The sequence below is a fragment of the Spea bombifrons genome, chromosome 8 (assembly GCF_027358695.1).
Source record: "Spea bombifrons isolate aSpeBom1 chromosome 8, aSpeBom1.2.pri, whole genome shotgun sequence".
Taxonomy (NCBI): Eukaryota; Metazoa; Chordata; class Amphibia; order Anura; family Pelobatidae; genus Spea; species Spea bombifrons.
In genome coordinates, this window is record NC_071094.1 from 4648424 (window position 1) to 4665418 (window position 16995).

General features: G+C 41.3%; 1 protein-coding gene across 1 annotated transcript; it reads right to left on the reverse strand.

Annotated features, from left to right (window-relative positions):
• Positions 1 to 1614: 1614 nt before the first annotated feature.
• GFI1B (growth factor independent 1B transcriptional repressor) lies at positions 1615 to 3464 on the reverse strand. The gene is made up of 5 exons (XM_053472411.1): positions 3175 to 3464; positions 2809 to 3077; positions 2466 to 2603; positions 2145 to 2310; positions 1615 to 1901 (listed from the first exon to the last, which is right to left on the reverse strand). The coding sequence occupies exons 1-5, from the start codon at positions 3353 to 3355 to the stop codon at positions 1723 to 1725; spliced, it is 933 nt and encodes a 310-aa protein (XP_053328386.1). The 5' UTR covers positions 3356 to 3464; the 3' UTR covers positions 1615 to 1722.
• Positions 3465 to 16995: the final 13531 nt, after the last annotated feature.

Sequence of the window (16995 nt, forward strand, 5' to 3'; positions counted from 1 at the left end):
TGAGTGTATACCTGCATCGGAATCCTACGGTCAGCACAGCTGATACCTGCATCGGAATCCTACTGTCAGCCCAGTTTATACCTGCATCGGAATCCTACTGTCAGCCCAGCTGATACCTGCATCGGAATCCTACTGTCAGCCCAGCTGATACCTGCATCGGAATCCTGCTGTCAGCCCAGTTTATACCTGCATCGGAATCCTGCTGTCAGCCCAGTTTATACCTGCATCGGAATCCTGCTGTCAGCCCAGTTTATACCTGCATCGGAATCCTGCTGTCAGCCCAGTTTATACCTGCATCGAAATCCTACTGTCAGCCCAGCTGATACCTGCATCGGAATCCTGCTGTCAGCCCAGTTTATACCTGCATCGGAATCCTGCTGTCAGCCCAGTTTATACCTGCATCGGAATCCTGCTGTCAGCCCAGTTTATACCTGCATCGGAATCCTGCTGTCAGCCCAAATGGGAGCTGACTTCCCGGACTCTCCCTGCATTCTTTTAGCGCTAGAGACTGTAAAGTTATTGTCACAAACACCGCAGCAACATGGCAGCTCTCGCTTACAAGTCAGCAGAAAATAACAAAGGAAACGATTATATTAATATGTAATAAAAAAGAAAATAAAATCCGATCAGTACGTGGCATGTAGAAGATTAAGGATCAGAAATATTAAGGTGTCTGGCGTGTCCATAACAACCCAGTCATACATAAGATATAAAACTGCAATCTTTATCATTATTATCCAAGTTTATTTTATCACAAAAGGTATTTTTTCTCATTATCAGAATACAGCAGGTATTACTAAAGTTTGGTCAAAAGTAACAAAATTCAAAAAGTGATGAGAATAAAATATAGTAATTACAATTTATTCACAATCTATTTTATTTATTTTCATTTATTCAAATAATCTCATGTTCCGCGGTAAACTATTCCGAAAAGCTCCGTGGATTTAGGCGCCATCATCTTTTCCACCATTACAATATTTGTTATAATAAAATGCAGTGATTTGCATAGAAACCATCAATGTCATAGCTTTTTCGTTCCTGAAGTTCTCTCCCTTCTCCTCCCGTCAACCCTTACAGAGGCTGTCGGAGACCAACCGACAACAATCAGCAACTTAACGGAAGGGAGAGATGCGGATCCCGAGAACACGAAGTTTAGCAACATGTTTGCTTATTTTCTTCTATAAACTGTAACGTTTAGGTCTCTGAAAAGTGGGCTTAAAGCTGGAGGGTGCGAGGTGACTTCTCCAGACCTGTTATACGACAAAGCCTCACTGAAATGCTATTTCCTTCTTGGGCCCCCTGCCAACGTGGCTCCTCCGACCATGTCTGAGCTCCAATGGGGTTGAGACGGGAGATTCCGTGGGAGAAGCGTGTTGTGACGTCCTACAGACACCCGCGTTACAGGGAAGACAAGCACGTGGCAAAGAAAGTGAAATGTCTGTAGATTGTAAGCTCACAAGCCGAGTCCTCTTTCCCTAATGTATCGGCTCGTCTGTCGGTTCTAGTTTTGTCAGACCCTTTGAATGGACGGACTGTACGAAGCGCTACGGAAATTGTTGGCGCTACATAAATAACACTAATAATGTTGGCAGTGGTCACTCAGCACGATCATGGTGTAGAATTTCTTTTATTACTCCGCTGGAACCGCGTGGCAAAGAAAAGTAACACGCAGAGCAGCCGTACAGTCCATAGGTGTGTTCCGTGATTTCGAGTGGACTATCTTCATTTTAACCCGTGCTGGTTCTCTTTGTGCCGGCGTAGATCCACCTTGCGCTGGAACCCTTTGCCACAAAGATCGCAGGTGAACGGTTTGAAACCTGTGTGCTTGCGGCTGTGAGTGATGAGGTTGGAGCTTTGGCTGAAGGCTTTCCCGCAAACCTGGCACTTGTGAGGTTTTTCGCCTAGGGGGACACAAATTATTTAAGGAACGCGGATAAGAAAAAAATGGAAAGGCGAGGGCAACGGATGGAGTTAGAATTGTCCTACACGCGGCTTCTGACCTACCATGATCCACTCTGGCACTGTTTGTATTATAGTGATAGTTATGGGTACCCAGGGTTTTAATCTAGCCTTGTAGGACCTGCATGACCCACCAAACCATTCTCTCACCGTAACACATGCTTATGATGGAGCCATTGGCTCACCTGTGTGAATGTATGTATGCTTCTTCATGTCTGACTTCTGATGGAAACGTTTGCCGCAGAACTGGCAAGGGTACGGCCGGGTGTCCGAGTGAATGAGGAGGTGGGTGGACAGGGTGGAGGAACGTTTGAAGGTCTTCCCGCACATCTTGCACTCAAAGCTTCTCTCCTGGGACGTTCAAAGAGAAGAATTCATACATCAGATGCTAGCTTCAGGACCAGATCAAACAAAAACCCAAGACAAGCCTTCAGCAACAGGTATATTAATTCTTGAACCACTAGTGTAGGAATGTTGTGATCATTCTTGGTATGTACAGCTCTCACCTGGGAATGAACATTGAGATGTTGCTCCAAGCTGACCGCATGTCCAAAAGACTTTCCGCAGATATCACAGACAAAGGGACGAGTACCACTGTGAGACCTCCGGACATGGACCTCCAACCCGTGTGACGTCGAGAAGACCTGGTGAGAAATACAAAAGCTAACAGCAATTGCTTTAAAGTCTGACCTCCTCCTATTTGCCACCACACACGTTGACTTGTTCCACGTATAATGGCCTGTATTGATGTATTATCAATATTAAGGTCATCAACTCCGACCTTGGATCTATTGTAGTTTTCGAGCTGAAAATGTCTGGTCGGACCTTACAGTCCCTGGAGATACTCACTTTGCTGCACTTGATACAATGGTAGGTGTCCGTAGCAGACGAGTAACCCAAGCTATAGTTGATGGGGTTCTCTGCTTCAGTGTCTTCTGTGAGAGGTGCGCGGTACATGCTTACAGAGTGCTGTAAGAGCGCCGGGTGCATATGCGGTGGGATGCGCTTAAATCCATAAGCTGAGTGCAGAGCGTCCCATGAGAAGTTCTGCTTATAGAAGGCGGACAGCGGAGGTGGCGAGCTGTAGGGCTTTATGGGCACGGAGCGCAGGGCAATTCCTGAAGAAGACAAAGGAGATCGAAAAGGAGATCATGGGTCATGAATCCATAATATTATCTGTTTTGCGTTGCGTTGTTCTTGTTGGTATTCATGTACCTTGGACTGGAGGTGTGGAATTACTTCTGTCCACGAAAACAGCTTTTCCTTCATCATCATCGCCTGGGTCATCCTTCACGTCTTTTTCTTCGGCATGTTCTTTAAGGACGGGGCACAATGGATGGATTTCGGCCGGTGGCCCCGAACCCTGAGCTGGAGCGAAATAAAAGAAAGGTAACATGAAATTGGGTGCAATACCAGTAAAAGTATCTGTGGCTATAGCCTTAAGAATGAAGATGATCCCATATAGATGTCATCTTTAGATGTGGGTGGACAATGTGTCATGGCTGATGTTGGATACAATGCATAAAGTCTCCAGGGTTGTCTCGCTGTCTCATGATTTACTACGCGATGTCCCCATTTTAATATTTGACGTGATTTAACATCATTGAGACACAATATTTGCCAAAACCAATGTTATAAAAGAAGATTGTTGACACAGTGTGTGTGAAACCACAGTGTTTGCGCAAGTTCGATGCCAATTTATTGTGTCTTAAATCCGGCATTGATTGAGCTGAAAAAACATTTCCTCCAAAAGCGGAGTATCGTCTTTACACACAAGGTGTCCATGCAGGTGGGACACACCCTTATCATGATTTCTTCATGGTTTCTCCTTCCCAGAAGTTCACTTCGGCAGAAGTCCTGATAATACGTATGGGAAAAAAAAATACATGAAGTAGTATAATGATATGTTTGGAAACCACACGGATTAGAAGAGCTAAAGGCCTTCCAACGAAGAAGGCTTTCTCGGTCAACGATGAGACTCCTTCCTAAGTATCGGTGGGTCTTGTGGAAAGATTTAGGGTTTTATTCAACTTGGAGGAACTTGTGGCAACGTCAGCCCTTCCAAAAATATTTACTTATCATATCTGATGGACCTGGAATGGAGTTCTCTGTAAAGTAGGAGTTGGCTGAGATGCTTCCTGAGAACGTTGGTCAAGCTGCCATTGTAACCTACAAAGAAGCACCAAGGTCCTAAAGTGTGAGAGTCCCAGCTGAGTTTATTCCCCGAGTACAGAATCAAATTTTAGATACAAAGGTTCCGTTGGGGAATAAGCCATGGAAATACAGATTGGCCGAACTTTACTTCCAGATGGTGATAACTGGATTGGTAATCAGACTACATTTCTTCAAACTATGAGTCGATCTCTAGGGTCAACCATGGCATAGGATGGCAAGACGGCTTTATTGCCATAAGGAGACTTATGAAACCTTTCTATGACCTCAAGGCGGTGAGAATTTTTATCCAACAGCCCTGTTTCATTGGCCACGATGAAAATGTTCCTGTTTCGTCGTTAAACCTGGTCTAGCCGTGAAGGCTGGTTCCAGGAAAACAGTTATAGGTGCTTAGGGATTAGCCAGAAAACGAACACACAATGGCATATTTGAATAAACTTCATTTGAATGAGCCTGAAGGGTTGGCATTCCTCCCGCTGTAAATAAGACAGAGAGCCACACCAAAGCAGCGTTTCTCAACCACGACTTCAAGGACCCCTCTTGCACCCGTCAAATTGGGTTCTAAAGGCATTCCTGCTTGAATGCAGGTGAGTTAATGAAATGGTTCAACTGGAAAAATTCCATGTCTGTGAGGATCCTTCTTTGTCCCATGATTATTCCCCTTAAGTTATCGTACACAGATTCTAGTAAACAGGTGAGCCAATGAGAAAGAAGCTTTTCAGAGAGTACACCTGTGATTGGCTGCACCAAGTCATGTTCCATTTTTTCGTAACCTCCTGTACAACATATTCTTCAATCGGCAAAAATATCATTATAATAAATGATATAAGCGATAATTTTAAAAAAAAAAAGCTTAAAACCACCCTTGAGGTGTAAACCCGGGCTGTACCCAGACAGCAGTTCCACGATCCCTCATTAATCCACTTTAAAATGATTAAAATACAAGGTTTCTCACCATAGAATTCATTCACTGTGTCATGATCCACGTATCGGTGCCGCTGATATGTGTGCGTCTTCTTACTCTTTACCAAGAAGGACCGCGGCATTTCCTAAAAGGATATAGATAATACATTATTATTCAAATATGATAATATTAGCCCAAACAAGTGGAGTGGAGTGGCCCTTTCCCATCTTGGCCACCCGACTTCTTGAACATTTTGGAAAATTCTGTGTATGGTCAAGAGACGATGGAAAATAATTTTTGTATGTTTGTATGTTTACTTCATTATTATATATTATATTTTATATATTATATTTTTTATATGATCTCATTCTGGTATTTTAGGGTTATCAGGCTTTTTTGATTGGGTGACTTCCAAGGCAGCCCAAAAGGTATTATTTTCCTTTATAATGTATCGAAAACATTCTAGTTTTGGGTAGAGACAGCGGCATTACAATAGGGGGTCCCGTCGCTCTTCATCCCATTTGACGTTAGTTGATGATCGAGCGGTGGAATGTTGTGATCTGTGCTTTTTGTTGGCATAGTGATTGTATAGATGTGGGGTGTTGAGTTATGACATCAGAACAAGGAGTAATTGGGTTTCCAAAACTCAAGGTACCCCACAGCTTTGTTGCCCTAATAAGTACTATACAGTTCGATGACTTTCAACTATGATGATGATGATGATGACGATGATGGCATCCTATCACATTTATGATGGTCCCTTGGAACCAAGGGTCTGTTCATTAAAAGTTGAGTTTCTCCAGAAAGCTCAACTGAGTTTGCTTTAATAGATCATCTTCACTAAAGTTATTGAGACTTCCACATTTGAAATCCCAACTACACTCCTCAAACCCAATTCTTCATCTTCTCTATGTTGAGTATCAGCGGTAACTGAGTTGAGACGGTCACTCAACGTAGGGTTCAAAGCCAACAAACTCAGTTTGGTTTGTGAGAAGGTGGTGCGTTAATCGAGAATTAGTTAATTAAACTCTAAATGAATCAAACTCACATATTAATGTTAAGGATCAATGAATCTTACTGTTAGCCCAAAGTTGTCCTTAACCATTGCATGGCTGGCACAAAGGGTTCAGTGTAACTTTGCACACAAAAAAAATCACCAGTTTTGCATTTTATAGTATTTGCATTGGGTCAATAAAAGGACTATCCCAGGGCACGCCAAACAAACCCGAGCCTTTAATAACTGAGGCTACGGAGAGAACTGTGACCTCGGGCACATGCTCTATAATTCTATATCATTAGGTATTTGCTATCTGTATAATCGAATAGGACAAGGTAGGAAACCAACTCTGGACTGGCATCTAGATCTGCTTCAGCTGGCGCTTCATTTGTTTGAGATTTGCATTTATTCTGCAATGATTTCACGTCCGTCAGAGAGAAAGCATCGAATAAGGTGAACAACCCAATGATATGTCCAAATTACCAAAGGGAGATATCCACCCCCTAAAAAAAGTTATAATATTTGCCAATTCTGCTATGGGTAAAACATGCGTCAGACCCATGTTTATCTCTGGATCCTCTTGAATCATCTAATATTAATACGATTAATATGAATATATATTTTATATCATATAATATATCTAATATTAAATATATATTAATATTAATAGTATTAATATCAGATGATTAAATCATATAATATATCTAATAGAGGATGGGGGGTAGGGAAGGAACTGTAATACAATTAACAAAGTTTATGTACATTTATTATAATACAGCAGCTATATCCTACTACGAATATAAGGTCCTTGACTAATAAGATTTGCAATTTATTGCTTTGTTGCAGGGTAAATATGTTTTTTTTATGGAACAATGCAACATGCATCTCCTTTGTCACTGAAATGGTTAAAACTATCATTTTTCATGTTCTTTCTTATTACAAAAAAAGTTAAAAGAAATAATCTCAAAATGTGTAAAAATAAGAATTAAAAAAAACAAAGCAAATTGGATTCAGAGAGGTAATGATTTTTTTTAAAAGTTGTTTTTTTTATTATTTTTTATCATTTTTTTTAGAGAACGATATGGTGATGGTTTGTATGATTTAGTCAATTAAAGTGATATATATATAACTAGTGATTTTTTTAATTACTTTTCCATAGTAGTTATATACTTTTACACATTATGATGTATTGTTGCTCTTCTGAATGAAAAAAATGTAATTATTTAATAAATTATAATGTAAATACAGAAAAAAAACTCAGTATGCAAATACACACAATAGTGTGTATATAGTGTCAGATTAAACCAGACATTCCAGTATAAGAAGTGAATTTCTAACATGCATTTTTCCCCAGCTCATTGTCACATATTTTATCATTTTTTTTTTACTTTTTTTCAAGAAATTGAAATTTAACAGAAAAATTTACAGAATTTTTACAATTTTACATATTCTATGATCTGTTTGCCTGCCTCCTCAACTTCTGATACAAGCAGCAGGAATATTTAAATTTACTTTTTTTTCCCTTTTTAATACATTTAAATTTGTAAAGGGGAATGTAAAGTAAGTGAATTTAATTTGGAATCACCTGTCGCTGGCTAATAATTGTTTTATATCTTTTATATATATATAATTGTTTTATATATATATATTATTTTGTGATATTGACTTTAATGTATAAAATGATTTTATTAACTCATTTTACTTTTCTAGTTATTATGAGATGGAATATACTGGATTTATTATAGCGTATCTGTTATGATATTAAATATTATATATTTTAAAAAATAGTAAATTTAGTCTTGGCAGTAAATTCTTATCTTGTTCAAAAAATTATATTTGGCTATATTATTGCAATTATTATAAAAAAAAATTTTAACTAAATGGATGTCACCTGACATTATCAAGTTCAACATGCACAAATGAATCTATGTCTTAGGGGTTAATACAAATGTTCTCTTGCTCATGTTCTTTCTAGCTAGTTAATTTTTTTTTTTTTAATGATCTCACAATAAATGTATTTTAAATATTTGTAATATAATATTATTATTAATAAAATAATATAATCTATTATATCATTATGTAATAATACTATTAAATATAATATAATAATAATAATAATATATAATAATATATAATAATATAAAATTTTTAATATTTTTTAAAAATCTCGGAATAATAGTAATTTATGTTACAGTACCTTACTAAACGTATGGGAACGGGTTGCGGGATAATATTTTCGTCTTCCTCTTGTTGCTGGTGATTCAGCGAGGTTCAATAACCTGTTTCATCTGTTTCTCTCTGGCCTCTGCCTTTCCCCCCGCCCTGATTTTTCAATCTGATTACTTGTGTCAAAATCTGAAGTTGTCGTAGCCAATAGGGAAGCTACGTGCTCGCCGCTATTTGCTTATCAAAACTCTCGCAGACTCGCCGAAATCAACAAAACTCAGCACATTTCTTTTTTCAACTTGAAACATTTATAATGTTTTTATCTTTATGTTTTTTTTATTAGCCGTGTGCTTATCAGTAAGAAGCGAATGTGCGTAATGCAACGTTGAAAGGCAGTATTTTCTTTATATTTAAAAAAAAAATTAAAAAAAATACATATTGACTTCTTCAAACATTTTTACACCCAAAATGTAGCTCCGATTCCACACAATATTTTGGTTGTTCTTCTTGAGTTGTCCAAATGCTTTTAGAGTACCCAGGGTATATTAATTTTGGGGTAAGAATGGTTGCCGGTGAACATTATACATGAAGTCCTTCGGAAAGATCCTCAAACTGTAGAAGGCTTGGACCTTTCTCTAGGCTCTCCTAGGATAAGTGCAGATTAGCATTTCCAAAAACCTGGTTTTATCTTATTTTGTCCCAATAAACTCCATTTATCTGCAGACCTGGAGGCCGCCATTGTTATCAGTCATGTGATATTTTGAGTTATTTTCCCTGCTCAGACACCACACTGAGCTGATGCTTTATGGCAATGCTAATGAAGTCCGTTCCTCCATAGGTTTTCATTAGTCAGGGAGTCCATCTGGGTCATTCAAACCGAGCCATTCTATTGTTTCCCACAGGCAGTATGATAAGGAGTCATGTGTTTGTCTTGATCGGGGATCAGGGAACAGAGCAAGAACTCATACAAATGGCTGATATGCAGCTGCCTGAAAACAGGTGGAGAAGAAAACAGACTAAAGCCAGAATAACCCTTCTCTAAATCAAGTAATGTTTCACTAATTCAGTTCAATGCTGTGAATCCCTGCATCTCTGAGCCACCATCTAACGTCAGATATCTCAGCCTTCGTTAGATAAGAAGCTTGCCAGGGGGGTCATCATTAGATAATCTGGGGGCTCATGTCATACTCCGAACCGCAATATGAAGAATCCTCCCAGAACACGCCTTGATTAACGCTATCTCCGTTTTATCAGCCAAATCACATTTCAACAGCAATGGGTGAAAATCTTTTTTTGCAGCCAAAAGACAGGAAATGGGGTTCTTTCAAATCAATAAGGGCTTATCTACATAAAAAGTGTTCTCTCGTCCATATTAACTCCGGAACGTCCTAAACACTAAAAATCTTATTGATGTGAAGATTTTCTCCAGTAGATACATAGAATTTGCCAGCAGATCAGACCCATTCGGCCCCGTCTAGTCGCCCATCTTTCTTGTTGTAAAGACTCAATCAATCGTTGGTCACCTCCTAGATTCAGGAGCCGTATGTCTATCCCATGCATGTTTAAATCCCCTTACTGTATTAGCCTCTACCACTTCTGCTGGGAGGCTGTTCCACTTATCCACCACCCACTAAGTAACATAACTTATGTTAAGTCTAACATTCAGACTCCTCCTATGATATAGTTATGTATTGATATATATATATATATATATATATATATATATATATAAATCAGTGGAATATAACATTTTACAGGGTCTTCATATTAGATATTCTATTTAACGTTATCCATATTTTTGAGAATATATATTGTTCAAACCTATTTGAGTCTGACAGATTTCAGAAGGTCATATTATTGTGAAGTTTTGTCTCTATTTTCCCAAAAAGATATATAAAATGGTCATATGATATTGATATGATTATGATATGATATTGATATGATTATGATATGATGTTGATATGATTATGATATGATGTTGATATGATTATGATATGATATTGATATGATTATGATATGATGTTGATATGATTATGATATGATGTTGATATATGTATCAATAAATAATGATTGTATTAGGTTCTTGTCTAATATCTTGCTCAATACTCAAACATGCCACCTAGTGGCCATTCGTTGTCATACACAACATCTCCCATGTATTACGGATAAAAGTTTTCTGCTAATAAGTTTACCTCTCAAGTAAAGGTCTCTGTATGTCCACATAGAACCTCATACCGTTTCCAAGTTTTCTTTGTCTAATATTATTAGACAAAGTAGGGTGGTAGATACACGGAACAGCCTCTTAGCAGAAGAGTTAGAGGCTAACACAGTGAGGGAATTAAAAAAAGCGTGGGGTAGGCATATGGCTATAGGACCAAATATAGCAGCTTCATGCAGTTAAATAAGATTCATAGAAGGAAGGCAAGAGAAGTGGGCTGATCGAAGAGCCGATCGGTGTGTCTTCAAACCAGCAACTCTGCTGAATTAAACACTTTTATAATAAAACGCACCATTCATCGCATCATTCCTAGTAATGCTGAGTGCCCACACCCTTTGTAAAAGTCTTTAATCGTGTAAAATGTTGCCTTTTTCATAATTTTTCAGGGAATGCATAATTGTCATGTGGCATAAAAGTAGGCACTGATAGGTTGTTGCTATGGAAACGGGAAAAAAACCCAACCAAGTTTATGTGTTGTCTTATGTGATTAAACCTTGAAGAAAAGAATGAAAGATTTAAGCTATATTTTTTTATCTAAGTGGAACAACAGCTTTAAGTAACACGGTATCTCTTTGGCTCGGCCGGGTTTTATTCTTCCTGTGGGACCGGCCCTCGCCGCTCTGCCTTGGAGGGTTGATATGCAAACCCTTGAAAGTTCAAGTAATTTGGTAGGAAGCTTAGTGTTTACACTAATAACACCGCGTATTTAATATTTAACCTCCAGAGGGGAATATTTTAAAAAAAGCATACAATAATAACCTGAAAATATCTCGCGCTTCCCTGTCGCCATGTGAAGACAGGGATACCTGGGAACTGTCTGGGTTTCGCCTGGAGAGTCTGGGTGTAGCGCAGCGTCTCCGGGTCGTGGGATCGACCTCGCGGCACCCCCCCACACACATACCCCCCACTGGCGCCTACGGGACTGACCACTGACAGCGGCGGGACTGACCACTGACATCAGCGAGGCCGCCCGCCATGTCAGCAGGACCACCCGCAGGGGTCCTGGTATCTGGAGCCAGAAAGTTGCCGGGGATGAAAGGGCCACAGTAGAAACCTGATCCATATTCTTCTTCTGGGGCTGCACCTTCCATGTGAGGAGGTGCAGCCCTTTTCTTCCTTCCGAGGTCAAACCCTAAGGGAGGGCCATGTTTTCTAAGACGCCCACCGCCCCCGAGGAGCGGGATCATTGAAGTCTTCAAGGTGGAGTGGTGGCCAAAAGACTCAGACCTCCCCCGGCCACAAAAAAAATAGTATTCAGGGACCGGCATTTCCAGCTCAAAACTGGGATTCCAGATGAAAATCAGTGATTTGGGGATTTGGGTCTCTTACTCAGCCAAGTGAAGGAAGGTACATCTGCTTTTGGGGCCACATTCTTACAAAAGGGAACTCTCCGGGGGTTTGCGGGAATGGCGTTGCAACAAGCCCCGCTCCCTTCCCACTTCTCATCCAATCACACCAGTTTTCCTGCAACATCAGCGGGGCCACCCACCGACGGCAGAGGAGCCACCCACCGACGGCAGAGGGGCCACCCACCGACGGCAGAGGAACCACCCACCGACAGCAGAGGAGCCACCCACCAACGGCAGCAGAGGGGCCACCCACCAACAGCAGAGGGGCCACCCACCGACGGCAGAGGAACCACCCACCGACAGCAGAGGAGCCACCCACCAACGGCAGCAGAGGGGCCACCCACCAACAGCAGAGGGGCCACCCACCAACAGCAGAGGGGCCACCCACCGACGGCAGAGGAACCACCCACCGACAGCAGAGGAGCCACCCACCGACAGCAGAGGAGCCACCCACCAACGGCAGCAGAGGGGCCACACACCAACAGCAGAGGGGCCACCCACCGACGGCAGAGGGGCCACCCACCGACGGCAGAGGGGCCACCCACCGACAGCAGAGGGGCCACCCACCGACAGCAGAGGGGCCACCCACCAACAGCAGAGGGGCTTTAAAACCCCAAAATGACGCAAATGTACATAAAAAAAGTGTCATTAAGACCCCTGTCTATGGCCGGTATGAAAATGTCGTTTTTTAAGATTTAATTAATCATTTATACTTAATCAGCAATATTAAGGCTCGGGGTTCGCCTTTGTTGAGTGGGAATAATGCTGATCTCCCCCAAACGGGATGTTTTTAGAACTGGATATCTTTACACAGGAACTGCTTTGCATAAAAGAAACGGTGAATAATCAGCACCCGGGGCGCTTTGCATAAAAGAGAGGAATTTTGGTTACGCTCCTGGCCATAAAAAAGCTATTGTTATTTACTCTGTCCACGAAAAAAAATCTAAAACACGTACCTGGATAGAAACGGAGAACCTGCCGGCAGATCGGCCCCACTCGGCCCCCGTCTGGAGAATCTGGTGTAGTCCATGCTATACATCACATACTTTACGCATTACTCAGTTTCAGGTTAAATACTCTATCACAGACCCACGGTACTCGCATTGACTTCTGTGACCATAGGGAGACATTCTACACCAGACGGCGGTCTTCATGTAGCATACATATGATGTATAATAATAATAATGATGATGATGCGATGCACGGATCACATTAAGGTCAATGTGAGTGTTACTCACCAAGCGCAGGAAGCAAACTTAAGTATGCTTCCCCCTTCAGTAGAGGCTACCGGGGGGTGGAGCTGAGCCTAGACAGGTGCACCCAAGTGCTTTGATTCTGAATAACAGGGGCTCATTGGGCAGGACAAACTTCATGAACCCCCCCACACACTTGGCACCTGGTATAAAGTTGGGGGGGGCAAAGATGTCACTGGCAACCTGTTTAGGCACAAAAAATGGCTCTAACAAGCTATTTGGGGGAAAAAATGGCAAAGGCAAGCTGTTTGAAAGCAAAGATGGCCCTAAAAAGCTATAACGTGTACACAAGGATGATGAATATATCCATATTGGTCCAAGAGACAATGGAGTGTTTAGTTGAAGGTGATAACTTTTATATAATATTATATATTTAATATATTGTATATTTAATATATTATATGGAACGACTGGGTTAGTAAGGCCATTTATTTTACCCGTCCATTAAAGGGCGGCTGTTTTATACGCCGGCATCTCTGGAACGGTTTATCCGAGGCCTCCCTTGGCTCGGCTTCCTTTTGGCACGCTGCGTCTTTTAAATATTTAGTTAGTTCCAGCGCGCCGTGGGCAGCCCTCTCGCTCTCGCCGGCTCTGGACTTAACCGTAGCTTTGTCGTAGTGATTGAATTTCCTTCTTAATTACTGTATTATTAAGTCAGATTTCACTAAGCAAACCAGACCAGACCTTCAGCACAAGGCACGAAGGTAGACTCAAAGGGCCACGTTTGTTAGGAGACAATAAATCGGATTTTAAAATAACTTTCAAATATCTCATAAACTTTAGGACATGTGACCCCAGCATACCACCCGACTGTCCGCGTTTAGAAGGACCAGTCAGAGCAAATCCAGACTGGCGATAACGAGACGGCGCCGGCGCTTTAAGGCCAGCTGCCGACTGATGACGTAAATGCAGCCGACGGCTGGATACGGTTGGGGTCAAATGCTACGTTGGGGTTTTAAGAGGATAGACTGTAAGCTTCTGTGTACCGGTGGGTGTTTTAGTAAGCATTTAAAGTTCGAATAAGTAGGGGGGAGTCAGGCAGAATGGGGCAGGGAATAAGTACAGCCGGGGTAAAATCATAGAGATCATAGAGTGATAGAATGAGCAGAGCAAAGAGGGCAGTTAACAGAGGGTGATGAATAATGGATGTTTTCTGCTGTTTCTATACACATTATTGGGGCTTTTAGGACCGTAGAACCCTGCGATGCCCTCATACCCAGCAAACATTCTGACCTCCTAGAAAAGGGGGCATCAGAGGAAGAAAGAGGGGCATCAGAAAAATAAAGAGGGGAATCAGGACAGGAAAAAGGGGCATCAGGAAAATAAAGCGGGGCATCAGGGGAGGAAAAAGGGGCATCAGGAAAATAAAGAGGGGGCATCAAGGGAAGAAAGAGGGGCATCAGGAAAATAAAGCGGGGCATCAGGGGAGGAAAAAGGGGCATCATGAAAATAAAGAGGGGGCATCAGGGGAGGAAAAAGGGGCATCAGGAAAATAAAGCGGGGCATCAGGGGAGGAAAAAAGGGCCTCAGGAAAATAAAGAGGGGCATCAGGGGAGCAAAAAGGGGCATCAGGAACATAAAGAGGGACATCAGGGGAGGAAAAAGGGGCACAGAGATTTTAGGAATACAACGTGGCCGGTGCATTTCTACAGTGTGTTAAAAGAGTTGTTTTTGTAACACGGTGTGGGATCTTTATCTTTTGTGCTGAAATTTTCCTACAGAAGTGCCTAGTTTACTTAATTGTGGTCCCCTGGCGCCATGCCCTGGAAATCACCCACGTCGCACCTGTTCTCCTATGCTGAACTCACCTTTTATTTGCTGTCATGCATTGGTGCCCGTATATCAATATCATTTATTTCCAGACTGTTTAAGGCGAGGGCGTGCTGTGTTTTCCCATGAAAATGAGTTACACGAGAAGCATTGGTTCTCATATAGATCGCCCGGGCTGGCAGCGATGATACCACAATAGAGCCTTTTTCGTGGGCTATTAAATGGTTAATAAAATAAGAGTCTTGGGGTCAGCTCATTAAGAAAGTTCCAAGGTATGGAAAGGGATTGATGGAAGGATCAGTCTAACAGGATCATTCTCATCACATCAAGTCTTTTAAGGAGGTAGAGAACCCGGATAGAGAGAAGAGAGGGAGGGAATGGGAGAGGAGAGAGAGAGAGAGAGAGAGAGGATCGGAGAGAAGAGAGGGGATAGGAGAGAAGAGAGAGGGGGGTGAGAGGGGATGGGAGAGAGAAGAAAGAGGGGATGGGAGAGAAGACGGGATGAGAGAGAAGAGGGAGAGATGGGAGAGGAGAGAGAGAGAGAGAGATGGCAGAGGAGAGAGAGAGGGGATGAGATAGGAGAGGGAGAGGGGATGGGAGAGGAGAGAAATAGGGGATGGGAGAAAGAAGAGAGAAAGGATGGGAGAGGGGAGAGAGAGAGAGAGAGGGATGGGAGAGAAGAGGGAGAGAGAGAGAGGGGATGGGGAGAGAACTGAGAGAGGGGATGGGAGAGAAGAGAGAGGGGATGGGAGAGTAGAGAGAGGAGATGGGAGAGAAGAGAGAAAGGATGGAAGAGAAACATTTAAACACATGAAGGGATTTAACAAAGTACAGGAGGAAAGTTTATTTCAAAGAAACAGAAATGTTAGAACAAGGGATCGTAACGTAAAAGTAGAGGGTCAGATGGAATGTAAGGCAGTTTTACTTTACTGAGATGTGGTAGATAAGGAGAACAGCCTCCCAGCAGAGGAGGTAGAGATTAATACAGTGAGGGGATTTAAACATGCATGGGATAGACATACGGCTCCTGAATCTAAGACGAGACCAACGACTGATTAAGGTTTGAGTCTTTAAAGCAGGAGAAACAGGCAAACTAGACGGGGGCCGAATGGGGCCGATCTGCCCGCAGAGTCTATGTTTCTATGTATTTTGGCAAAAAATGATCTCCATTAAAGGTACAAATAGCCAAAACAAGCCATATCGCTATTTTATGTTCTTGAATAAGGTTTCCAAGCCCCTACAAGACGACGTATTGCAGTACGACGCACAAAGACAACCGAACGTGTTGCTTCTAAAAGTGTTTTTACTGAGTTTTAACACTTTTGCCGCCAGATGCGTGCAGAAAAGCATTCCTTTTTAAAGCTTCTGGAGGTAATGGTTGGCCCAGAAGCACGTTAACGTTCTAGATTTATAGCGCCGGGCACAGAGACGTGCCGAGAACAAAGAACTGGAAAGGCAGGGACGCAGATCCTATAGCAAAGCAGGCAATTTTTTTTTTTTTTGATGGCTTAATCTGCATTGTTCTTCTAGAAAAACAAACTGCAGTTCAAGAACCATCCTCTGGGGGAGCAAGTGGTTATTTTTCGGATACACCGCAGCAAAAATCTGTTTATAAGTACAAAGAAAGTAATTTTTTATTTATTTTATTCGCCCTGGAAAATATTTACCACTTGATTTGCAGAAAATATAGGATTTTGTTTTGCTTCTTAATAACTAATTATATTTAAAATATTTACTAACAACCCTGTAATAAGTGTTACAAATTGCCATTCAATTCTGCAACATTATTATTATTATATTGTATTTATATAGCAGTAACAATTTCCATAGCGCGTCTTACAGTCTGTACATTCAAAGGGTCTGACAAAACTAGAATCGACAGACGAGCCGATACATTAGGTAAAGAGGGCTCGGCTCACAAGCTTGCAATCTAGAGGAATTTGTGATTTAATAAATGATTTTTCAGGAGATATATATATATATATAAATATATATAGTTCTATATATATATAAATATATATATAGAATGGAGTAAACAATACAGATGGGATATTCCTTTAGGGCATTTAACATAATATATATATATATATACATATATATATACTGTTAAGCAGTATTAATACAATATATACAATTTTATTGTATATATTGTATTATATGTTAACCCCTTGTGCCTGTCAGATGAGAATCAAACACAGAACAGAGCA